At 39.5% G+C, this 26,644-nt stretch overlaps 1 protein-coding gene across 2 annotated transcripts in view; it reads right to left on the bottom strand.

The window, feature by feature from the left end:
- The window catches only part of MRPS35 (mitochondrial ribosomal protein S35), a 45,344-nt gene extending 22,670 nt beyond the window's left edge, over positions 1-22,674 (bottom strand). The window contains exons 1-5 of one of the 2 annotated variants that reach the window (XM_016923733.3): positions 22,332-22,674; positions 18,469-18,509; positions 16,831-16,998; positions 13,727-13,787; positions 9,398-9,537 (exon numbers count right to left, since the gene is read on the bottom strand). In XM_016923733.3, the coding sequence (XP_016779222.1) occupies positions 9,398-9,537; positions 13,727-13,787; positions 16,831-16,998; positions 18,469-18,509; positions 22,332-22,443 (522 nt within the window). In that variant the 5' untranslated portion in view covers positions 22,444-22,674. The remainder of the gene's footprint in view (positions 1-9,397; positions 9,538-13,726; positions 13,788-16,830; positions 16,999-18,468; positions 18,510-22,331) is intronic. The other variant, XM_016923734.3, reaches the window with a different exon arrangement.
- Positions 22,675-26,644: the final 3,970 nt, after the last annotated feature.

Consider the following 26,644-nt stretch of genomic DNA (forward strand, 5'->3'; position numbering starts at 1 on the left):
ATGCACATATGCATGTATAAAGAGGAACAGGGAGAGAAAAATAAATAGTTTTTACATTAGGATAGTGAGAATGTTGTGATTTTGCCTTTTTTAAACCTCCCTTCAATGAAATCATAATAATGTCTAACAATAAATTTAAAAGTTTCAAAAGCTTAAAGTATTCTAGCTTTTTATATAAGAAGTGGTCCAAAAAAAGGCAGCAAAGCTGATCATTACTGCAACGATGTAATGTAAGATCACATTCACATTAATTTAAAACTCACATTAACATTAACATTTTAATGTTCAATAACTATATGGAGTTTATGCCAAAAATCATAAATATTTCAGGAACAGTTGTGTGGTGCACTCACGCCACCTGGTAGCACTCAAAGGCACTGCAACATTGTAGTCTTTAATCTGGGCTAATACTTTAACCTGGGCTGAGTGGCATTCACTGTCTTTTATCAAAATTCAAAGTACTTAGATATTTTGCCCTCAGTTGCTACATTTCAAAGAATCGATATAATACTGTTAACATTATCCCCAAAATAACACTAATATTTCAAATCACAGGAGGTGCTGGTTATATATATATATATATATCTTCAAATGACTACATTTTAACACAAAAAGAGCTACATAAATTCGGAAATGTCTAAACTTGTGAAATATTTTCTCTATATGCAAGTATGATATGGTTAGTTAAAGAATGCTGGTATTACATAAAAGACAAGAATTGGTTTGATTTGTAGATTTGCCATTTAATGTTACCTTAAATCATGTTACCTCCCTGAGACTCAGTTTCCTCAAGAACACTTAATTCCAGAATTTTTGTCAGAAATAAATGAGATTAATAGAATAAAGCACTTTTGAAGTAAAGTTATATATAAGTTGTTTTTAATCCTAAACTTTTATGACTATCAAAATTTTTTTTTCTGTGCATTAAAACATTTGAGTATGTCCAATAGTAGTTTCTAACAGTTGACTACCTTCACGATATTGCTTTAATCATGCTGGACTGCACGTGCTTTAGTCCACCTGTTTGACCTACGTTTACCCTTGAACTACATGGCACATCCAGGACACCACCATTGAGCCTCAACAGCCAGCAGGTGGGGTGCAGAGTCTAGCAGGGCAGACATGAAGTCAGCAGAAGGGGTACAAGGGAGCAATGAAGGCATCACAGGCTAGCACAAGGCACAGAGAGGACAAGAGGAAAAGCATGATACAAGAAATGAAATCTGGTGCCATCCTTCAAATAAAGCAATGAGATTATTTTTGTGTGAAATAAAATAAGCAAACTTAGAACCAGTAGGTACATCGGATGTCAATTCTAGGACTGAAGACGGAGGCCCACAAAACTTGAGGTGAATAACGTAAATTAGGATCTAGGTTTTCTGACTCTCAGTTCAGAGATTTTTCAACATACAACAGAGCTCAACAACTGTTGGTTGTAGTTGTTACCATTATTAGGAAAAATAGGTAACATTTAATATGTTCTTAAAAATATGAACCCGTGGAATGGTACAAGCATGGCTGAACTTTCAATTCTTTTTTTTCTTTTATTGGGATTTTTGAAATTTTATACAGTAAACATATACTGTCTTTGTGATTTAAATACAGCTTCAATCTAAGAACTTAGTAGATTGTTGTGATACTTAAACTGTTCTACAAAATAAAAAAGATTGGAAAGCTTCATAATTCACTTCATAAAGATGGTACAGGCCAGATGCGGTGGCTCACACCTGTAATCCCAGCACTTTGGGAGGCCAAGGAGGGCAGAACGCTTGAGGTCAGGTGTTCGAGACCAGCCTGGCCAACATGGTGAAACCCCATCTCTACTAAAAATACAAAAATTAGCTGGGTGTGGTGGAGCATTCCTATAATTCCAGCTACTTGGGAGGCTGAAGCAGGAGAATCGCTTGAACCATGGAGGCAGAGGTTGCAGTAAGCCAAGATCGCGCCACTGGACTCCAGCCTGGGCAACAGAGCGAGACCCTGTCTCAAAAAAATAAAGTTATATTAAATTAAGAAAAAAATTGGTACAGCCCTGATACTGAAACCTAGCAAAGAAAGAAAACTACAAATCAATCAACAATATCACTGAGGAAAATGGAAAATTCCAGAAATTAAAGATTGTTTATTTGCTAGTACATAATGCGAAAATGGTTGCATAGATTTTCAACACATTTCTTCAGTGTACTTTGAATGTTCTGGCTTAAAGTACAGGCTACACAGAGTATGAAAGTTAATATTTTGAGGGTCCCAGGAGGCACCTCAAAGAGGTAGTAGTCACCCTCCAGACAAATCAAAAGCACATCAGTAAGGGCTCCTTGGAGAAATGCTGATTCTAGGAATGGGACAGGGAAAGAGCCCAGAGCATTTTGTAGTGCCAGAAAATAAGAAATTGCTTAAAAACAAATGACAGGGGCATGGCAAAGGAACAGAAGAGTCACTGGAAAGAGTTCCCAATGGTTAAACTCAGAATAATTTGAGCAAAAAAATAATGTTTTATTGGATTATGACACATAGTGTAAAATAAATATCCATGAGTCCATATTGATATAAATAAATGATTAATAAATAGGGGAGAATGAACAAATTTGCCATATAAAAGGACTGTACATAATTTATGCGATACTTCTTTCTCAAAGAAGTGGAGCATACCTCCTGATCCTTAAGTGTGGGCTCTGCATAGTAACTTTCTTCTAAAGAGTACAGTGTGGGAAAGAGGGGAGGAAGTATAATTTTATGGTGAAGAAAATGGACAAGCACTACCTCAGCCAGGTGATGAAGATTAGCATCATCACTGACAAATCATGGCCGGCACAGTGGCTCACTGCCTGTAATCCCAGCACTTTAGGAGGCTGAGGTGAGAGTATCACTTGAGCCCAGGAGTTCCAGACCAGCCCTGGCAACATGGCAAAAACCCCTGGCAACATGGCAAAACCTCATCTCTACAAAAAATACAAAAACTAGCTAGCCGTGGTGGCTTGCGCTTGTAGTCCCAGCTACTGGGGAAACAAAGGTGGGAGGATCACCAGAGCCTGGGAAGGTTGAGGCTGCAGTGAGCCGTGCTTGTGCCACTGCACTCCAGCGTAAGTGACAGAATGAGACACTATCTCAAAAAAACAAACAAAACAAATCATCTTAATAGCCTATACTCTCGATATGATGTGATGAGAATGGCACTTTATTTCTGGGGTTTTTCTCCCCAAACACACAACAAGTTGAAAGACATTCTACCAAATATACAACTAGTACTTCTCAAAACTGTTAAGGTCATCAAAAACAAGTCAAGTCTGAGAAACATCACACCCAAGAGAAACCTAAGAAATTATGACGACTAAACGTGATTTGTAAACTGGATGGGATTCTGGAACAGAAAAAGGGTATTAGAAAAAAACTAAGATAATCTGAACAAAGTAGGGACTTTAATAACAATAAATTCAATATTGATTCAGTATCAATATTAATTCACTAGTTGTGACAAACGTACCATAATATATTTTAAGATGTTTATAACAGGGGAACCTGGGTCTGAAATACATAGGAATTCTCTACTATTCTTGGAACCTTTCTGTAAACTTAAAACTATTCTAAAATAAAAAGTTTAATTTTAAAAAGTATATCAGGTAACTGCTCCATGACTGCTGTGTGAAAAAGATATGCCATGTGTACCAAGATTTCTTTGACAAAGGAAACAAACAGTGACTTCAAATACTAAATTAGAAGTTCCTAGGGCAGACACTTGGAAGTGCAATGGCACGTGGCGTGGTCCAGGTGAGTAACAGCAGGGATCTCATGTTTCTCCAAAGCAATATGGCATCCGGACAAATGACCCTAAGTAAAATTCGAGCACAGCAAATCAGCAGTAGAATAAAAGAATGATACACTATGAACTGACCAGGGTTCAGAAATGCATCAGTATATTGAAAACCTATTGATGTAATTTATGACTTCAATAATTCAAAGGAGGTAATTTCATAAATGCTAGTAATCTAAGAATAGGATACACCATTAACATAATAAACACTATTATCTCACTGAAATCCTACCTCATACTTGAGGTTAAACACTAGAGGCACAGACAATTAAAGTATGCAACAGCATAAGGAACTACAGAAATATGACTTCAGAAATTTTATCTAATGCAAAAGACAAAAAGAAAAAACAAGCTATGGTTACTTGAAAAGGGGAATTAAAACTACCATTATTTATCTATTATGTCTTGAGAAATTTCCGAAAGAATCAGCTGAGAAGTCCTAGCATCCAGATCATGGTCTGTAAACACCATTGTCCACTGGCAGGTATTAGGGCTCCTTGAAAAATGGCTGATTCCAGGTCCGGGATAAGAAATTTATAAAAATGAGCCTGAACCATCTTGTGTCAAAATACAAGGAAACTTTCAAATGCTAAAGGATTGTAACAAAAGGACACAGGAACCAACTTAAAAGAGTTCCCACTGGCCAAAGTTAAGATAGATATACTTCAAGGACCAAAAAGAATAATGATTTTACTTGATATCCACCCACAGATTACTTGTTCAAGGGAAAAGCAAAACAAAAATCTTCACAAAGGAATGATTAGGTTGTCAGCTTCTTAGCCAAGTGCTCAATTTCAGCATACTGAGAATGAGGCCACCAGACTTTACGTGCCCCTGATGCAATATAAAATACATAGCAATATCTATAAAGTATTCTTGCCAAACATATTTAACTGGAATCTTATCAGCCCTTTAAATCTAACTTCCAGGTTATGTGAAATACAGGAGATAAAGAAATAAGGTAAATGACATCCAGATGCAATGGGGCAAATTCAGAAGATAGGAAATGTTACAGGATAAATACCCTGTCTCTTTAACAAGTCAAATTCATCAGGAAGAAGGGAGGGAGGTGGGGTTGTTTGCCATTCCAGATAACATAAGATACATCATTACCAAATACAATGGTCTTTGACGGGATTCTGGTTTCAATAACAGAGCTTAAAAAATACCATTTTGTAAGGCAATAGGGGAAATTTAAGTGTGGAGTAGATATTTTAGATGATATTTGGGAATTACTGACAATTTTGTTACATGTGGTAATAGTATTGGAATTAAATAGGAAACATCTCCTTAATTCTTAGAGATAACACACTGAAGTATTTCAGTGTGAAACATTAGGTGTCAGAAATGTTAAGGTACTTAGATGTGTATGTATGTGTATGAAGCAAATTTGTCAAAATATTAATTACTAAATCAAGACGCCATGTGTATGGGTATTTATTATATTAGCCTCTTTCTACTTGTCCATACATTTGAAAATTTTCATAATAAAAAATTTAAAAAAGAGAATTTGGTAAAGTAGCCAAATGAAAAGTTAAAAGATAACTATATGACTTTTGACAAGGATGTCAAGACCATTCAATGGGAAAGAATAGTCTTTTCAAAAATGGTATTGGATCAACATGCAAAAGGAATGCAAAAGAATGAAGCTGGACCCTGGCTTCACACCATATCCAGTTAGCCCTTTGTCTCCACGGGCTCCACATTTGTGGATTCAACTAACCGTGGATTGGAACGTGGATTGAAAATATTCAGAAAAAATAACAATATAACAATTTTTAAACTGCATATTCTTAAAATACAGTATAACAACTATTTACGTTGTATTAGGCATTATAAGTAATCTAGAAATGACAAAGTATATAGGAGGATGTACTAGGTTATATTCAATATTCAAATACTATGCCATTTTATATCAGGGACTTAGGCATCCACAGATCTATGAATTTACAAGCGTTCCTGGAACCAATCCCAAACAGATACTGAGGAACAATTGTATGATAATTAACAAACAATAGGTCATAGATCTAAATGTAAGAGCTAAAACTATAAAACTTTTAGGAGGAAACACAAGAGTGAATCTTTTATGACCTTGAATAAGACAATGATTTCTTACATATGACACCAAAAGCACAAGAAACAAAAGGAAAAATACTGTCATACGCCGCTTAACAATATTTTTTGACAAAGACATGGCTAGGTGATTTTGTCATGTACAAACATCATTATGTATTTACACAATCCTAGGTGGTACAGCCTACTACACACCTAGACTACATGGTATAGTCAATTGCTCCTTGGCTACAAACCTGTGTAGCATGTTACTGTTAAATACTGTAACAACTGTAACAAAATTGTACTTGTGTATTTAAACATATCTAAACATAGAAAAAGTGCAGTGAAAATACAGTATTATAATCTCTTGGGACCACTGTTGTGTATGTGTTTATCACTGACCAAAACATCATTATGCAGCACATGACTTACATAAATTGGACTTCATCAAAATTAAAACTTCTGTGCTTAAAAGGCTCACGCCTCTAATCCCAGCATTTTGGGAGGCTGAGGCAGGCAGATCACAAGGTCAGGAGATCGAGACCATCCTGGCTAACACGGTGAAAACCCCATCTCTACTAAAAATACAAAAAATTAGCCAGGCGTGGTGGCGGGTGCCTGTAGTTCTAGCTACTCGGGAGGCTGAGGCAGGAGAATGCCGTGAACCCAGGAGGCGGAGCTTGCAGTGAGCTGAGATCGAGCCACTGCACTCCAGCCTGGGTGACAGAGTGAGACTCCGTCTCAAAAAAAAAAAAAAAAAAAGGACACCATCAAGAAAGTAAGAGGACAACCCAAAGAATGGAAGAAAATGTTTACAAATCATATATCTGAGAAGGGACTGGTGTCCAGAATATATAAAATACACTTACAACTCAACAATCGAAAGATAAACAACCCAATTAAAAAACGGGCAAAGGATATGAACAGACATTTCTCCAAACATATACAAATAGTCAACAAGCACATGAAAAGATGGTTATTAGGGAGACACAAATCAAAACTACAATGATACTTTCATACCTATCAGAATGGCTAAAACTAAAGGACAGGTAATAACCATTAGTGAGGATGTGGAGAAATAGAAAGCCTCAAACTTGCTGGTGAAATTGTAAAATAGTGAAGCCACTTTGAAAGTGTTTTTCAAAAACAGTTTGGCAGTTCCTCAAAATGTTAAATATGGAGGTGCCATGCAACTCAGTCATTCCACTGCTAGGTATATACCCAAGAGAATGGAAAACACATATCTACACAAAAACCTGTATGTGAATGTTCAACAGCATTATTCATCCAAAAAGTAGACACAACCCAAACGTCCACCAATTAATGAATGGATAAATAAAATGTGGTATATTCATAAAATAAAATATTTGGCAATAAAAAGAAATGATAAAATAATACATGCTACAACAGATGAAACCTATTGAAAACATTACACTAAGTGAAAGAAAACATATTGCATGGTTCCATTTCTGTAACACATCAAGAATAGGTAAATCCAGAGACAAAAAGTAGATTAGTGGCTAAAAGGGGCTTGAGGATGGTTAAGGGGGGAATTCTATAGCAAGTGAACTATGTCTCAATAAAGCCATTATTAAAAAGAAACAACGGCCCGGTAGTGGTGGCTCACATCTGTAATCCCAGCACTTTGGGAGCCCAAGGCAGGCAGATCACCTGAGTCCAGGAATTTGAGACCAGCCTGGGCATCATGGCAAAACCCTGTCTCTACAAAAATACAAAAAAATTAGCCAGGCAGGGTGGCACACTCCTGCAGCTCCAGCTACTGCTCAGGAGGCTGAGATGGGAGAATCACTTGAGCCCGGACGGAAGAGACTGCAGTGAGCCAAGATCGCGCCACTGCACTTCAGCCTGGGTGACAGGGTAAGACCCTGTCTCAAAAAAAAAAAAAAAAAAAAGGTATACAAGGAATCAATACACCACCAAAATGGGCAAATGACAAAAAATACATGTTTTGCAAAGGAATAAATCCTCAACTTCACTAGTATTCAAAGACATACAAATTTTAAATATAAGACAAATTTTTTACCTATCAAGTTGATAGGTAATATGTAGGTTGGTGAGAGCACAGGAAAGCAGGCCTTCTCACATTCTGCTGGGATTATATTTTTTTTACATTTCCTGCAGGAATTTTATAATATATATCAACAAACTTCAAGAGCTATATCCTTTGACTTCATAGTTCTCCTTTCAGGAAGTTATCTTAGGAACATCATTAGAAATACATACAAATATTAATACCTAAGAATATTCATTAAAATATTTTTCTAATAAAGAAAACCATTAAAAAGCCTAAAGGTTCCATAATACAGATAAATTATGGTAGCCCTGTATTATGAAATTATTTATATATCACACTTCAGTCTCAGAAAAAAGGCTAAGTTTGAAGTGATCAACATTACACCCCCAGATTCAAACACTGTCTTGGTACATAACAATCTCTCATTTATACGTTATTCTATGCAGCCATTAAAATTAAATTAGATTGGGTGCAGTGGCTCACACCTGTAATTCCAGTGCTTTGGGAGGCGGAAGTGGGAAGATCACTTGAGTCAGGAGTTCAAGAAAAGCTGGGCAACAAAGTGAGATCCTGTATCTACAAAAAATTTAGGAAAATGGGCTGGGCAGTGTCTCACACCTGTAGTCCCAGCCACTTTGGAGGCTGAGGCAGGACAATCAATTGAACCCAGAAATTGGAGGCCACATTGAGCTATGTTAGTGCCACTACTCTCTGCCTGTCAGATCTCATCTCAAAAAAATTCAAATTAAATTAAAGAATGTTTAATATTACTGGGAAATGTTTAATTCTTGTTAAGTAAGAGACTGCTGAACACATACAGTATCATCCCATTAATATACACAAAGGCAGGCTGTGACTATATACTAAAATGAGCTACTATAGTTAACAGTGGTTACAAATAGTAGATTTACGGGCAATTTTGTAATTTTTTTTTTTTTTCCGAGATGGAATCTTGCTCTGTCACCCAGGTTGGAGTGCAGTGGCGCGATCTCAGCTCACTGCAACCTCTGCCTCCCGGGTTCAAGCAATTCTCCTGCCTCAGCCTCCGGAGTAGATGGGATTACAGGTGCCCACCACCACGCCCGGCTAATTTTTGTATTTTTAGTAGAGACGGGGTTTCACCATGTTGGCCAGGCTGGTCTTGAACTCCTGACCTCAGGTGATCCGCCTGACTCGGCCTCCCAAAGTGCTGGGATTACAGGCAGGAGCCACCATGCCTGGTGTATAATTTGAAACTTGTATTTTCCAAAATTTCTGTGAAAAATATTACAGTTTTATAATCACACATATCAATTTCTTTCTTTATTTTTAGAGATAAGTTCTTGCTATGTTGCCCAGGCTGGCGTCAAATTCCTGGGCTCAAGCAATTCTCCCACCTTGGCCTCCCAAAGTGCTGGGATTACAGGCATGAGCCACTGTGCCAGCCACCAAAGACATCTTTAAATAATGTATTAGAATGATTCTTATTTAAAAAAAAAAAAAATGAAAAAAACTCTTACTCTTAAGACTACTACTCGTGCTCTGGGGTTCCGAACAGATGGTCCTGATGAAACATAATCAGTGCTGTCAATTTCAATTGGAAAATGCTTCTCACATTTCTCGTCACTGTCCAGCGCGGCTGGCCACTCAGTGCAAAAATCTGAGAATAAAAGAAATAATTTCAATTACACTTTTGCAAGTAAATTCTCATTGTAATGCATACTACTAGACAATACCAAATTACTGAGAGCATCACCAAGTCACATGAAAGAACAGATTCTCTTCTGCACTTTACATATATAGCATCATCCCTTATCCCTTTTCCTATCAGGTACATCCTAAATTAGGCAATTTAATTAGGGAATTCTTTGGATATTTCAGGTTTGGTGGCAATGGTATTTTCAGTTAAAAGGGAACTGTGCCTTGATGGAAGCTTATTATAAGCTTTGCACATATCTGTTACTGGACAGTTTACTTCCTCTGTACCAACTAAAAGCAAACAGTTCATAGTGCCCACAGCATTACTGTTTTCAAAAAAGTAACAGATAGTATTAATTACTAAAGGTTACTAAAGATCAGCTGAAAGGAATTGAAAGCTCTCAAAAAGCCCTAAGAAGAAACTGAGATGGAGTCAACAGTCGTCTAGAAATTTGGCTGAATAGAACCTCAACTCAAACAGGTACAAATGCCTAAGCCCTTAAATGGATTCTTATAAGAACTGATATTTTTTCTATGTGACTTCTATGTGCCAATGGGGTTAAATGGAAAGAAGAAAGCCTTGTCCTCATATTTGGGCAAGAGAGCATAGAGAGGAAGTGGGATTGGGTCTGAGACCTAGGCCACAACAGGAGCTCCAAGCACTGTGAACATGCCTCTCTATCTTCATAACACAGAAGCATAAACTCAGGCCCCTAATGGGAAAAAAAAAAAAAAAAAAAAACTTAAAGGAAAAGAGGTAGCTCCCAGCTTTCCCCAGGTATCAGAGCTGATTTCATCTTGTCCTGTTTCAATCAAGTTAGCATGGCAGAGAACTTTCAGCTTGAGATGAAAACTTCTGGCACTATAAGGCTGTCCACAATGGAAATCTCATTTCTTAAACAGCCTCACTCTAAGAACAGCTAAAAGTAACTGGTTTCTTGGGTCAAACATATTAGACTGCACAGATCCATGCTTCCTCCAAAAAAGCACAACTGCAGAAAAGGCTGGTCATAATCACAGGCAGATGTGGGAGCTCTTCTAGGTGATAGTCTAAGGGACAGTGAGAACTATTTTGCCAATAACATTTCCTTGGGCTAACGATTTTCTTATCATAGGAACAATATTTTGCTCTCATTTAGGCTTTAAAATCAGAGTCTGCAAAATGTCACTCTGGATTACAAAGACTCTCTGATATCTGGGACTAAACATGTTAACAAATTAAACATAGTTCACTCCATTCCTTGAACACTGTTTAAAAAATCAATACCCGGTCGTTTTGAGGGGAAAGAAGTATCTTTGCAATTAACATCATTGTAACATTGAAAAAATATGAACAGAGCAAGATTGTTGAGGCTGAATTTCATTCCCATCATGAACTTACTCCAATATCTTGCACTATAAGATGCATCACTTCCAAGCACTTTATAAGAGAGACTAGTTTGGGGAATTTTGTGAGCTCTTGGGTTTGCACTGACTCTTTTTTCTTTTACTTTAAAAAAAAAAATGTGAATAAGTCATTTCAATCATCAAATGATAATTACAGTTTTAAAATTAAATTACCTAAATTATATGTCTAAAAAAAGACAGCCAAATGGAAAACACATAATAGACTCCTATTAGCCTTTACTCATCTGATAGGTAGAGCAATAGATGAGACTTTGGAAGACCTTAGTTTGTATTTAACTTCTGCCACTGATTATTAAAGTTTTGGTAAATTACCTAACTTTCCCATGCTTCAGATTTTCCATTTGCAAGTTAGATATAAAATCTGAACTGACCTACTTTGAAAGAAAACTGAGAAGAAGTACTTGAAAAGCCTTTGAGTTATACGGAAGACGCAATCTGAATCCGGAGGCCAGCAGCAAGTGTAAAGGGATAATTAAGGAAAGATTAAGACACTCATTTAAATACTATAAAATATAATGCCACTCTTCCGAATGTGCTGTATAAAAGCCTTTCATTTAATTTTTTTAAACTTTTTTATTTTTATGTTTTTTTGCGACAGGGTCTCACTCTGTCGTCCACCTCAGCCTACAGAGTAGCTGGGACCACAGGCATGCGCCATCACACCCCAGCTAATTTTTTAATATTTTTGTAGAGACATGATCTCACTATGTTGCTCAGGATGGTCTCAAACTCCTGGGATCAAGCAATCCTTTTTCCTTGGCCTCTCAAAGTGCTGTACTGTGGAATTAAAAGCATGAGCTACCACGCCCTGTCACATTTAAAAAGAAGAAACATGGAATTTTTCACAGTGCAATGCCATTTGTTAACTGGCTTTACAGATGATCAAATACTAATACATGATTTGTGGCAAACGGGACAAAAACTTGTTATTTTATTTTATTTTTTTTTTATTGTTTGAGACAGGGTCTCACTTTGTTACCCAGGCTGGAGTGCAATGGCGTGATCTGAGCTCACTGCCGCCTCAATCTCCTGGGTTCCAATCCTCCTGCCTCAGGCCCCCGAGTAGCCGGGACTACAGGCACATGCCACCATACCCGGCTAATATTTTTGTGTTTTTTGTAGAGATGGGGTTTCACCACATTGCTCAGGCTGGTCTTGAACTCCTGAGCTCAAGCAATCCACCCACCTCAGACTCCCAAAGTGCGAACATTACAGGTGTGAGGCACCATGCCCAGCCTGGGACACAAATTTGGAAGTGATCAGTTTTAGTCTAATTCCAGGCACAAATGCATAGAGAAACACACACTCTAAAGGGATAGAAAAGCATCCCAATGTCCTAAAGTAGAAGACCTATTAAGAGGCAACAGATTTTTCCTCCCTCATTTCAAGAGTAAGGTTATTATTCCTATGTTTTAGGACCTCTTTATATAGTCTTCCTTACATTTTTAAATGGAAGGCCCTTTCAAAAGCTTAAATTTAATCATAATTATGTTTACTATTCCACATCTCCTTCCCAACATAATCAGGATACTTGTGAAGTGTTTCTAGGTTTCATATTCTTTCCTGAAAAGCCTTAGTAAGTATACTGAGCATGTAATATACAACACCTTTAAATCAGCATGAGTATATTAAGACTTTATCCAAAGGTACCAACTCCTGAATAAATCTAATCAATCATAACTATCAATCAGAACTTAAATTGGAATATGTACATAATTATAAAAGCATACACAGAACCATGAGTTAAAAAATGTTATTTGCCTTTACCTCCATGCATGTAGAAAGGAGAAGGAGTAGTAGTAGTGTAAGTACATGAAATCTATGTTTATACCTAGAAATCAATAGGTTTTCAAAATCAATAAATCCAGAACTGAAGGTGTAATCATATTCCAGTGATTACTTCTGTTATTTTATAAATACACATACACACTACAGAGAGTATATAAGTATATATAAATATATATACTACAGAGTATTATAAATATAAGCATATATACATAAATAAATGAGGGGCTGGGGATGGTAAAGAAAGCACATAAGGTTAGTGCTTTTTCATCATAAGCTCTTTTACTATTTGATTTACCACATGCATGTGTCACTAATTTTTTAAAATTTTAAATAAATTCTTCAAGATAATTCTTCTCTGTGAAGTATCTGCAACATTTACTTCAGTCTTCTTATATGGAACATGTTTGTTTTCTTTTTTTTTTTTTTTTTTGAGATGGCGTTTCCCTCTTGTTGCCCAGGCTGGAGTGCAATGGCGCGATTTAAACTCACCACAACCTCCACCTCCTGAGTTCAAGCGATTCTCCTGCCTCAGCCTCCAGAGTAGCTGGGATTATAGGTGCCTGCCACCATGCAGGACTAATTTTTTTGTATTTTTAGTAGAGACAGGGTTTCACTATGTTGGCCAGGCTGGTCTCAAAATCCTAACCTCAGGTGATCTGCCCGCCTCGGCCTTCCAAAGTGCTGGGATTACAAGTATGAGTCACCACACTCAGCCTTATGTGCATGTTTTCTAAAACTCAACAGTAAGTCCCTAACTTACCTGTGAACAAGGATCATGGTTTCTAATTATTATTCCTAATACCTTGTAGTGGTTAGCAAAAACAATTTGCAGACTTGACATGTAACAATTCACTGAAAACAACTTGAATATAAAGCTATACAGTACATCAGAACAGAGATTCTTAAATTTATGTTCAAAGTCAATATAAAATTCATATAAGAAAATAACCACTTACCTTTAAGGGCTTCGCAGTGCTTTTTAATTGCTACAGGAGTCAAATGCAGAAAATTGGGAATCTTAAATAGAGAAATTTAAAGGATAAATTAGCTAAATGTCTTAAAAACATGAAAAAGATAATCTTCTCATAAAACTAAATCACAGGCCCAATAAAACATGTAGTAAATAAAATCTGTTTTTTTTACAATATTGATTTTCTGTCACAGATGTTGTCAATTCAAGAAATACATTTCTTAAAATATAGATTCAGCACCAAGTAATTTACAGTGATACCTGGATTTGTCTTCAGATCATATAAATCTTTTGTCTTTTACCAAGCATCTTATAATGACAATCATAATGAAAAAAACTAAACATCATTTTTACAGTATTCTTCCTGCCACAAATCTACAGGTATACATGTATATTTCCTTTATAAAACTGAAAGGACTTAAGGACGTGGATTTTTGTTCTGTTTTTTCTTTTTTTTGAGACAGGGTCTCGCTCTGTCACCCAGGCTGGAGTGCAGTGGCACAATCTCAGCTCACTGCAACCTCTGTCTCCCAGGCTCAAGCAATTCTCCTCCCTCAGCCTCCCAAGTAGCTGGGATTACAGACATGTGCCACTATGCCCGGCTAATTTTTGTATTTTTAGTAGAGACGGGGTTTCACCATGTTGCCTAGGCTGGTCTCAAACTCCTGGCCTCAGGTGACCTGCCTGCCTTGGTATCCCAAAGTGCTGGGATTATAGGTGTGAGCCGCTGTGCCCGGCCAGGATATGGATCATTGTTTAATCATCCCAATTCCCCTGGACTGCATAGCATGACAGTATTTCAACTTTGTACATAATAAACATTTTATGAACTAATAAGTGAAGCTAGCAAATCTTAACTGGATAGTTTAATGAAGTTAGGAATATATTTATGATGACACATTAAAAGGCTACTGAATCATTCATAGTGTGAATGAAAATTCAGGAAAGGTCAGAGATTTGATTCCTTCACATAAATAATTAGCATTTATTAGGTCATCTCTTGAATAATATTAAACATCTGAAAGAGCTTAAAGGCTCATTTGGAAAGAAAATTCAAACAAGCCGGAAGTTACTCCACGAATTATGCCAAGTATCTTGAGGGCTGATCAGAAAATAATGTTTTTTCTTTTTGAGATGGAGTCTCGCTCTGTCGCAGTGGCACGACCCCGGCTCACTGCAACCTCTGCCCCCTGGGTTCAAGTGATTCTCCTGCCTCAGTCTCCCAAGTAGCTGGGATTACAGGCATGCGCCACTACACTTGGCTAATTTTTTTGTAGTTTTAGTAGAGATGCGGTTTTGCTATGTTGGCCAGGCTGGTCTCCAACTCCTGACTTCAAGTGATCTGCCTGCCTTGGCTTCCCAAAGTGCTGGGATTACAGGTGTGAGCCACCACACCTGGCCAGAAAATATTGTTTTAATCAAGAGAAAATAGGCACTGAAAACTGGGATTTGGGGATGGGCAGCTTCATTTACTATACTTTTTGGTTTTTTCCTTTTTATACATTTAAAAAATTATAAACCCTAGTGTTGAGGGGCTACTTTTAACAGATCACAGTGACAGACTTTTATTTTTGAAACATGAACATGTAAAACTCAAAAATCATAAAAGGAAAAAACAACAGACGATTTGCATGGACTTACATAGGCACAGTTCTATGCACTTTGCATATATTAGCTCAGTTAATAAGCTTATTCAATGACACCATTACTACAAATAAATGGCATGCATTAAATGTTTGGATTTTTATGTTTATTAAAATGTCATTTACAACCATTAGCATTACTGCAAATATACCACTACTCTCTCACCCAGTGATTCTCCAAAGACCTCTTTAAACAAAATTATCTTCTTTTATTCAAAGAAAACATTTGTTTTCCTTGATGTATGCTTTCTTGTATCTTCACATTCCCATTTCCAAATTTCATTTACCCCTGTCTCCAGCAACAGAGTACCCATTCTCCTTGTTCTCATCACCTTTTAGCAAACTTTTGTTTTTCAAAGACTCTCATCTAATGGAAAACAGTTCATTGTCCTTTGTATAACTTTCATTGTATTTAAGAAACCATCTAAGATATGCATTCCCAGACTAAGCATTTATATTTTCTTTAAAACACCCATGATAAATAATTATACATGCTATCAAACAAAGCATTTGCCTTAACCTATTTTGCTTCAAGCAATAAAGTTAAATTTGGTAGACTATAATAATAATACTAAATAATATTCTACCTTTATGGACAGAAAAAATTTAAATTCCTCTTTTTAAACTGGAAGTTTCACCTCCCAATTCTTAATCTCAAATTAGGTTATTTCATTTTTCTTAATTCCACGGGAAAGATGCAATATAGAAAAGATATGATAGGCTGGGTGTGGTGGCTCACACCTGTAATCCCAGCACTTTGGGATGCTGAGGCAGGCATGTCTCTTGAGCCCAGGAGTTCAAGACCAGCTTGGGCAACATACTGACCCCCATCTCCAAAAAGAAGAGATACAATAGAAAAAGGTCACAAGGGAAGCCACAAGATTGACTAATTACTTTTTTTTTTTTTTTTTTTCCTGAGACAGAGTCTCACTCTATCACCCAGGCTGCAGTGCAGTGGCGCCATCTTGGCTCACTGCAACCTCCGCCTCCTGGGTTCAAGCAATTCTCCTTTCTCAGCCTCCCAAGTAGCTGGGATTACAGGTGCCCACCACCACGTCTGGCTAATTTTTTGTGTGTTTTTAGTAGAGACGGGGTTTCACCATGTTGGCAGGTTGGTCTTGAACTCCTGACCTCAAGTGATCTGCCCACCTCGGCCTCCCAAAGTGCTAGGATTACAGGCGTGAGCCACCACGCCCAGCCAACTAATTACATTATTAAATGCCTAAGATTCTTTGAGTATTCTTTACCATTGATAATCAAAATACGACACCTATTATTATCTGGTGTTGTATAATAATAAACCTATTATATTATTTTTAACATTTAAATTAAAATACACTAAGCTGCTATACACTGAACGGTGAAGCATAAGAGAGCAGAAATAGGGGGGAAGATCAGCATTTATTTCTATGTAAGTCTGAGCCAATGAATCAGCAATTTGTCTTACCTTTAGAAGTTCTAGATTTCCCTCCTTTGCCATGGGCACGCCCTTTTTTACTGGATAACCCATTCGAACAGGAAGAGGTACTGCAGAGGGTTTAAATGGTGCTGCAACTGGGTAAACACTAGGCCAGTCCTGGTCAACAGCCATTTTCTCTGTCCTAGGAGGTAGTGCCTAAGAAATATAAAATCGTTTAGTATTTTAAATATAAACACATTCTTTAATTCTTAAAGAATTTTAATTTTAAAGCAAAAAGCTACAATTACAAGAAATAGAAGCAAAATTGCAACATATGTAAAATCTGACCTCCCACAATGCTGCTGCTGTCCAAATTTTAAAAACAACACTAAATCTACCTAAATATCTCTGCACTGTTTCTTCAAACCCTCTGGCAAGGATCCCCTTTAATATCACATTTTCTTCACTAAAAATTTCTTTAACTAGACTTTTAGCAAAATTTTTACATTTTGCTTATGAAAGGGTGAATTAACAATACACTTTGAAATAATTTTTCGAACTTCTTTGATGGAAGTCAGTAGTACATGAGGGGGCGTTAAGTACTTGGAAGTAAAAAGAAAAGGAAAAAATAATTAGGGTTAAACTGATTGAATAAATATATAATGAAAAATTATATGTCTCCTAGGCCCAGAGAAAAACTAGTACTTGATAGCTTAGTCAATCACATTAACATTTATTTTTAATGGCATCAAATACGAGGGGATGGCCCACATACAAAAGTAGGGTTTATAGTGGCAAAATTCAGCCATGCCCCGCCTACGCAATATCAAAACCAGTGTAGTCGATATCCTAGAAGCAGGTAATAGTCCTGAGGAAATGACTGCTCTTAATGATTGTAATTTGATACCATTTAACTTCCAACTAATGTGTCTTTGTTCTGACACTATTGCTCACCAACTGACCTTATCGTTTAGATTCCTCCATAGAAGTAAGGAATCCAAATGTCCACAGGGTGAGACTAAACTAGTTAGAATACGGCCAGGTGCCGTGGCTCATGCCTGTAATCCCAGCACTTTGGGAGGCCAGGTGCAGTAGCTCACGCCTGTAATCCCAGCACTGAGGCGGGTGGATCACCTGAGGTCAGGAATTCAAGACCAGCCTGACCAACATGGTGAAAACCTCTCTCTACTAAAAACACAAAAAATTAGCCAGGCATGGAGGTGTGTGCCTGTAGTCCCAGCTACTTGGGAGGCTGAGGCAGGAGAACCACTTGAACCCGGGAGGCAGAGGTACCAGTGAGCCAAGACTGCACCACTGCACTCCAGCTGGGCAACAAGTGGGAAACTCTATCTCAAATAAATAATAATAAATAAATAAACAAACTAGTTATATTAATGCATAAGTCCCAGGCTGCAGGACTTAAGATAGCATTAGAAATTGTTCCATATTCTGGTTTATACACCTGTTTCCTGGGAGTTCCTCAGTAAGTCAACCTCTCAAAGATGATCTATTCTCTGGGTACTGACAAAAAACAAAGACTAACCTCTGCCAGGGCTATGGCAATCACCCAGTAAACATGACCTTGTGAAGTCTTCTCTGGTAACACCCTTCTGCCTTATAATGAATATCTGCCTCATTTTAGAACTCCAGAAACCATTAAGATAGTAGAGCATACGAACTTTTTACCTTTCTTCTTGGTGGCCTTTCATTTCCGGGTGTTCTTTCCGCTGTACATAAAAGATAACACAGTAGTTAAAGAGAATTTTATCATGTCAAGTTAGTTGTTCAACATCAATCATGATCCCATTATTCTAACACAATTTAAGGTATTTAGTAACATAACAATGAAACAATCTTTTTTTTTTTTTTGGTAAGCTCAGGGACCAAAATCATCTTAATGAAGACTAAAAACTGGAAACAGAGGGAGTCTCGGCGTATCACCCAGATTGGATTGCAGTGGTGTGATCTCGGCTCACTGCAACCTCTACCTCCGGAGTTCAAGTGATTCTCCTGCCTCAGCCTCCCAAGTAGCTGCGATTACCAGTACACCCCACCACACCTGGCTAATTTTTGTATTTTTAGTAGAGATAGAGTTTCACCATGTTGGCCAGGCTGCTCTCAAACTGCTGACCTGAAGTGATCCGCCTGCCTCAGTCTCCCAAAGTGTGGTGGGCAGGTGTGAGCCATTGTGCCTAGCCCCAGTAAGGAAAATTCTACAGTTATTTGAACTGCAGATACAGTGAATTCATTATCTAAAAAATGACTCTTACAGAGTCTGTCAAGTAAGACAACTTTTTAACAAATAATTTCAATAAACAGTGATAAATATTATGAACACATATAGCAGGGAACGAAACCTAGTCAATTAGTTTGTGTGACGGTGAATTTTTTCTTTTTTTTCTTTCTTTCTTTTTTTTTTTTTTTTTGAGACAAGGTCATCTCACTCTCGCCCAGGCTGGATTGCAGTGGTGCAATCTCGGCTTACTGCAGCCTCGAACTCCCAGGTTCAAGCCAATCCTTCTACCTCAGCACCCCAAGTAGCTAGGACTAAAGACATGAGCACACCCGGCTAATTCTTGTAGAGACGGTGTTTCGCCATGTTGCCAGGCTGGTGGTCTCAAGCTCTTGAGCTCCAGCGATCCACCCACCTCAGCCTCCCAAAGTGCTGGGATTACAGGGGTGAGTCACTGTGCCCAGCCATGATAGTTAACTTTGTGTCAATTTGACTGGATTGAGGAATACATAGACATGTGGTAAAGCATTATTTCTGGGCATGTCTGTGGGGATGTTTCCAGGAGAGACAGGCATGTGAGTCAGTGGACTGAGTGAGGAATACCTGCTCTCAATGTGGGTGGGCATCATCCAATCAGCTGAGGGCACAGAAAGAACAAAAAGGCAGATGAAAGAAGAATATATTCTCTCTCTCTCTCTTCTGGACCTGGGACACTCTTCCCCTGCCCTTGGACATCAGAACTCCAGGTGCTCCAGCCTTTGGACTCCAGGAACTTGCACAAGCAGCCCCCTGAGTTCTTAGGCCTTCAGCCTTGGCCTGAAAATTACATGGCTTCTGTGGTTCTGAGGCTTCTGAACTTGGACTGACATGGGCTTCCAGCTTGCAGACAGCCTATTGTGGGGTGAGTCAATTCCCCTAAAAAATCCCATCATATGTCTATGTATCTACATCTACATCTATCCTATCCTACATCTACGTTCTGTCTCTCTGGAAAACTCTAATCAGTTGGGGAAAATCTCCCTGAGAAAGTGAACTTTAAGCTAAAACCTGAAAGATGAGCAGGACGTAGCCATGAAGACAAGCAGGTGAGAAAAAGTGTTTTGACAGAGTGAGAGCACATGGAAAATCAAAGTGAACAAATTCAATATGGCTGAAATTTAAGAACAGAACAGAGAGAGACAGAGAGAAAAGAGGCTGAAGGCACTTAACAGGCTTCTTAACTATAATGCATCCTTGGCAGAACTTTTTTTCTTTTGAGATAGGGTCTCACTCCCGTCACCCAGGCCGGAGGGCAGTGGTGCGATTACGGCTCACTGTAATCGACTTCCCAGGCTCAGGTGATTCTCCCACTTCAGCCTCTGGAGTAGCTGGAACTACAGGCATGGGCCACCACGTCTGGCTAATTCCTTGTATTTTCAATAGAGACGAGGTTCCGCCATGTTGCCCAGGCTGGTCTCAAACTCCTGGGCTCAAGGGATCCGCAGGCCTCCACCTCCCACAGTGCTGGGATTACAGGAATGAGCCACCACACTCAGCCCCTTGGCAGGGCTTTTGATTTTCTTCTTCCAGTCTTCCCAATTCGTGTACATGGAATCATCATTCATCCAATTGCTCAGAACAAAAATGTAACAGGATTTTTTTGAGACTTGTCCTCAAGCCCCACATCAAATCCATCAGTAAATCCTATGAACTTTACCTTCAAAATATATCGCAAATACAACCACACCCCCTTCTCCACTATTACTTTAATCCAAGTCACCATCACCTCATTTGGATTACTGCAACAGCCTCCAAACAGATCTTTGGCTTCCACTCTTACCCCAGTAAAGCAGCCAGTGATCTTTTAAAAACGTAAATCACATTATATCAGTTCCCTGTTCCAAGCCTTTCAATATAAAACCCAAGCCAAAATCCAAATGAAATGTCTACAAACTCTTGAGAGATCAGATTATTACTTAACTAACTCTCTGACGTCTTATACTACCACTCTCTCCTCTACTCACACTTAGCTCCTGCCACATTGTCCTTCTTCCCGTTCCTTGATCACACCCCTCAGATTGTTCTCAACTTTTGGCCTTTGCACTTATAGTTCCCCATACCCCAAAGGCTCTTTCCCCATATCTCTGCATGGCTTGGGGCCCTGTTCAAATGTCACTTCCTCAGAAAGATCTTTCCTGACCATCCTGTGGCCACTACTCCCCCCAAATCCATCATTCTCAATACTCTACTTTATTTTTCTTCATAGCATTAAACCCTATCTGACATCTTATTTAGTTGTTTGGTTGTTTATACTATTGACTTCCCCACCTTGCCGTATCTCCGGTGAGTGTCTAGAACACTGCATGGTATACAATAGGAGTTAAGTATTCCAAGAATGAAATAATGAAAATTTAAAAATAGACAATTATTAGACCTATGAAGAGCCAGTATGAAGGATTAATGTATTTATAGTTTATCTGAAAACAATGGGAAACCATTTGTAGATCTTGAACAGGAGAGCAGCAAGACAAGATCTAAATTTTGAAAACCTCATTTGGCTGTTTTGAGAATTCAATGTAGGAGAGCAAGAGGGGAAACAGGAAACGGAAAAAAAAACTTGTAGAAATGAGATGGTCACCTGAACTAGATAGTTGGTAGTATGAGGAGAGTAAATTAGAGATATAACAGGAAGTAGCACAGGTAGGATCCGCCGATTGATTAGACTCACGCCAGCTCCTCCTCAACGCTCCTGTCACTCTAGCCACACTTCTATCACAGCGCCTCTCACCCTACATAGCACTTCTCCGCTAATAAGTCTGTATTTTCCACTAGAGTCCTCCGGGGTAAGCACGCTATCAAGCATCCCTACAATCTCTGTTAAATGGAGGTCATCAACGCCTGTTGAATGAAGGCCGCCCATTTGGTGGCCTGGAATTCAGAGCAGCAATTTGTCCTAGCACAGCCGTATGACTCTCTTAATGTTTGGGGAAATCCATGGTTCAACAGCGCCGATGCCCGATAAACAACACAGCACCAGTAACCTGTGCCAGGGGCTGTGGACGGGGGCAACACAGGAGCAGGTCACGGGGAAGGGGAATGTAAGCTTTCTGAGCAAACTCCCAGAGCACCCAGGGCAGAAACAGGCGGCTAGAAGCCGGGCAACGCGGGTGCAGAACACAGACCCACGTCCATGGTTTTCCTACGAGACGGGCCTGGCAGCGGACGCACTGGCCTCCCCCGGGCGGCGCTGGCTCAGCCACCGCGGCACCCTTCATGAGGCCGGTATTCCGCTCTTGCACCTCCCCCAAAGCCCGGAGAAGACGAGACAGACACTCACGCAGGCTAGGTGTCGGGACCGGAGTGGCCGAGTACACGGCAGTGGAGAATGCACGCAGAGTCCTTGCCCTCGACTGCAGAGACAGCCATGCCGGGAGCGCGGCGGCCGCCATGGCTGCGAGGACGGCAAGCCGGAGGGGACAAGCGGCGTTCAGTGTCAGGGGCGGGCCTGGGGCCGCTAAGCGCAGGCTCCCTGGGCTGGCACCGCCCTAGGCTGGAGAAAGAGGAAACACGTTGGTCTGCGCACTCAGAGCCGAGTCAAATGTGCAGGAAGATTCCCCCAAACTGAAAGAAGTAATGAAAAGAAAACAAAAAAATCCTTAAAAATCGAGTGAATCAGTTCGTAGAGAATTGCAGATAAAGACCGTAGGGATAGGGGTTGCGGCTCACTGAAGGCGGGCGTGCTCTGGGTGGAACCTCAGTTGATCCGAGAGTCAGGCGGTCTACCCGAGGGACTCTTGTTATTTATAATTGTTGCTTTTCTACATTTACTTGGATTAAAGAAGTCTTCAACTAATGCCAGTAATATGCGCTAAGGGGAGAGAAGCAGTATCCCGAGCCAGAGTGCTTGGGTTTCAAACTTGACTTCACCACTTCTGGGATGTATGATCTCAGACAAGTTAGCATAGACAAATATTTGTGTACAGCGTTGGCATACAGTGAACACCGCGTGTACGTAGCCTATAACTTTTAGCTATATATGGTTAGCTTGTTGTTAGATCAGCTTAGAATTACAGAAAGTCAGAACTCATCAGGACCTAGAAAATAAACTTTTAATGAACACTCTTAAATTTTCTACGGTAGGATGAATTAACATACAAGCCTTAATAAAACAGTTCTCGGCCGGACGCGGTGGCTCGCGCCTGTAATCCCAGCACTTTGGGAGCCCGAGGCGGGTGGATCACCTGAGGTCAGGAGTTTGGGACCAGCCTGACCAACATGGAGAAACCTGGTCTCTACTAAAAATACAAAATTAGCCGGGTGTGGTGGCACATGCCTGTAATCCCAGCTACTCGAGAGAAGAATCGCATGAACCCGGGAGGCAGAGGTTGCGATGAGCCGAGATCGCGCCATTGCACTCCAGCCTGGGCAATAAAAGCAAAACTCCGCCTCAAAAATAAAATAAAATAAAATAAAATAAATTCTCTATTTTCTCTTTATTTTAAAAATTATTTTAATTAATTAATTAATCATTATTATTTTTGAGACAGAGTCTTGCTCTGTTGCTAGGCTGGAATGTGGTAGCAGGACCATGGCCCACTGCAGCCTTGACCTCCCAGGCTCAAGTGATCCTCCTACCTCAGCCTTTCAAGTAGCTGAGGCTACAGGCACGCACCACCACACCCAGCTAATTAAAAAAAAAATTGTTTTTCCAGAGATGAGGTCTCACAGTGTTGCCAGGGCTGGTCTCAAACTCTTGGGTTCAAGCGATCCTCCTGCCTTGGCCTCCCAAAAAAGTGATAGGACTACAGGCGTGAGCTACTGCACCTGGCCTATTTTTTCTATTTTTAAGTTTTTTGTAGAGTTGGGGGTCTTGCTATGTTGCCCAGGCTGGTCCCAAACTCTTGGCTTCATGTGATCCTCCTGCCTTGGCCTCCCAAAATGTCGGGATTACAGGCATGGGTCTGGCCTATTTCCCTATTTTGTCTCAAAGTGACAAAATTATAACAGTAAAAACAACTAGAAATAAACAAAACCGATTCTTGGTAAGCATACAACCAGTAGAGCAGAGGTATGCAGGTGTCCAAGAATATTCTAGCTGTGAACATTCAGTGCACCATGGACATCAATCAGTAAGGTATGGGAGGGGGATAAATAGCATGAGATGGACAAGCATTTGTAATATTCATCATCTTCATCTTTTCTGGACTTTTACCATCCTGTTATTGTTCCAAAATAGAAGCATGATGTATGAGTTTCCTAGGGGATTAGAACAAAGTACCGTAAACTGGGTGACTTAAAACAACAGAAATTTCCTCTCTCACAATCCTGGAGTCTGGAAAGTCCAAAATCCAGGTGTCGGCAGGGTTGGTTCCTTCTGGAGGTTCTGAGGGAGAATCTGTTCCATGCCTCCCTCCTAGCTTCTAATGGTTGCTGGCACTCCTTGGCTGGTAGACACATCACGTCACCTTCTGCCCCCATATTCCAATGGAGTTCTCTCCTCTCCTCGGACTATTTTTAAGATCGAAATCATGGCCTTTTTAATCAGATGGAGGTGAGGTTTGAATCCAGGCTCTGGTTCTTTATGATTTTGGGCAAATCTACCTTATCTTTCTGAGTTTCAGTTTCAAGGAAAATGACAGCAATAATATTTTTCTTACGACAGTCGTGATTAAAGGCATAAATATAAACGGTGGGCATTGGCATTAAGTGTAGGGTCAATGCAACAGCCTCCTTTTCTTGCAAGTTTGTATATTTTAGTAAAGTGCAAGTCCTATACCATAGAAATTTAGGGACAAAAGGAGTATGATCATATTCATACTGTTACCAGCGGCAAATCTGTACAGGTCTGCGGCAACCTCAATTCTTGCCTCCTCAGAAGAAAGAATTTGATCGAGGAACATAAGGCAGAAGGAGAGACAGAAGCGACTTTTAGAGCAGGAGTGAAAGTTTATTAAAAAGCTTCATAGCAGGAACAAAAGGAAGGAAATACACTGGGAAGAGGCCCAAGTGGGCGACTTGAAAGTCAAGTACCCCATTTGACCTTTGACTTAGGGTTTTATACGTTGGCATACTTCTGGGGTCTATGTCCCTTCTCCCCTGATTTTTCCCTTGGGGTGGGCTGTCTGCATGCACAGTGGCTTGCCAGGACTTGGGAGGGGAGCATGCATAGTGTGTTTATTGGAGTCGTATACATGCTTACTTGAGGCATTCTTCCATTAGCAGTTGCACGTCCCTAGAAGATCAAATACCAGTTAAATTCTGCCATTTTGCTTCTTAATGTGCACGCTTGCGCACACTCACCCAGCTCCTGAGATCTTACTGGAAAGTTGCTGATCACTAGTTTCAGGTTTTTTGTATCTATTGGGAGAATGCTATTCCCTGGTGCTGGCTGCAACCAATTATTGTTTTAGAAAGACAGTTAATAACCACCTGACCGTCACCTGATGGTCGCCTGAAATTCCTGGGGGGGGTGTGTGTGTGTGTGGAGGGGGCTGTGTGTATAAGGGGAGCCCTCTCCTGCCCTGCTCATTCATGACTAGCTACCTACTCTAACAATATTTCTTAATTTCTGAGCAAGATATTAAAGACGTAGGTCCCCATTCTACCTTGCTATGCGTTCTATCTTTTGTTGTACTCTCCCCCTAAGACTAAAGTGGATAGATGACCAGAGCTAGAGGAGCCAGAAAAATACTTATTGTTTTCCCTGGCATCAAGTACAGTAAGTTTCATTCTATAGTAGAAGTTAAAAATTCATTCATAATGCTATTAATGCTATCAACAAGCAAAAATATCTGTCTTGTGCAGTGTAAAGAGTAAAGCATGTACTATCTTGCACATAGGGGTTACTAAGATTACATAATTTTTCACTTGGCAGTGATCTTAGAGGTGCAATCATTCACTCACGATAAAAATATTTTCTTTGCTGGGTGCAGTGGCTCACTCCTGTACTCTCAACATTTTGGGAGGCTGAGATAGGGGAATCACTTGAGCTCAGGAGTTTAAGACCAGCCTGGGCAACGTAGCAAGAGCCTGTCTCTACAAAAAATACAAAAATTAGCCAGGCATGGTGATGTGTGCCTGTAGTCCCAGCTACTGGGGAGGCTGAGGTGGGAGGATCACTTGAGCCCAGGAGGCAGAGGTTGCAGAAAGCCGAGATAGTGCCACTGCACTCCAGCCTGGGCGACAGAGTGAGACCTGTCTCAAACAAACAAAAAAAATATTTTCTTCAAACTTTATGACCATGTAATCTAACACATCATAGAAGCTAGGCTGGCTTCATAGACATACAACGTGCCTGCGCTTGGCCTAATGCTTTGCTGTTGCTGTCTTAAAATTCTTAATACTTTTTTTAACAAGGAGTCCTGCATCTTCAGTTTGCACTGGAACCTACAAATTATGTAGCTGGTCCTGTGTAGAACAATTTTAAATATTAAGCTGTCTTACAATTGGTTTTTATTATATTTAAACCTGAATTAATTCAATAAAAGCTACTTTTTAATTTTTTATCTTTATGGATACATAGTAAGTATATATATTTATGGGGTATATGATATATATTGATACAGACATAAAATGTATCATAATCACATCAGGGTAAATGGGGTATCCATCACCTCAAGCGTTTATCCTTTGTATTAAAAAGCTACTTTT

The sequence above is a fragment of the Pan troglodytes genome, chromosome 10, assembly GCF_028858775.2.
Source record: "Pan troglodytes isolate AG18354 chromosome 10, NHGRI_mPanTro3-v2.0_pri, whole genome shotgun sequence".
Lineage (NCBI taxonomy): Eukaryota > Metazoa > Chordata > Mammalia > Primates > Hominidae > Pan > Pan troglodytes.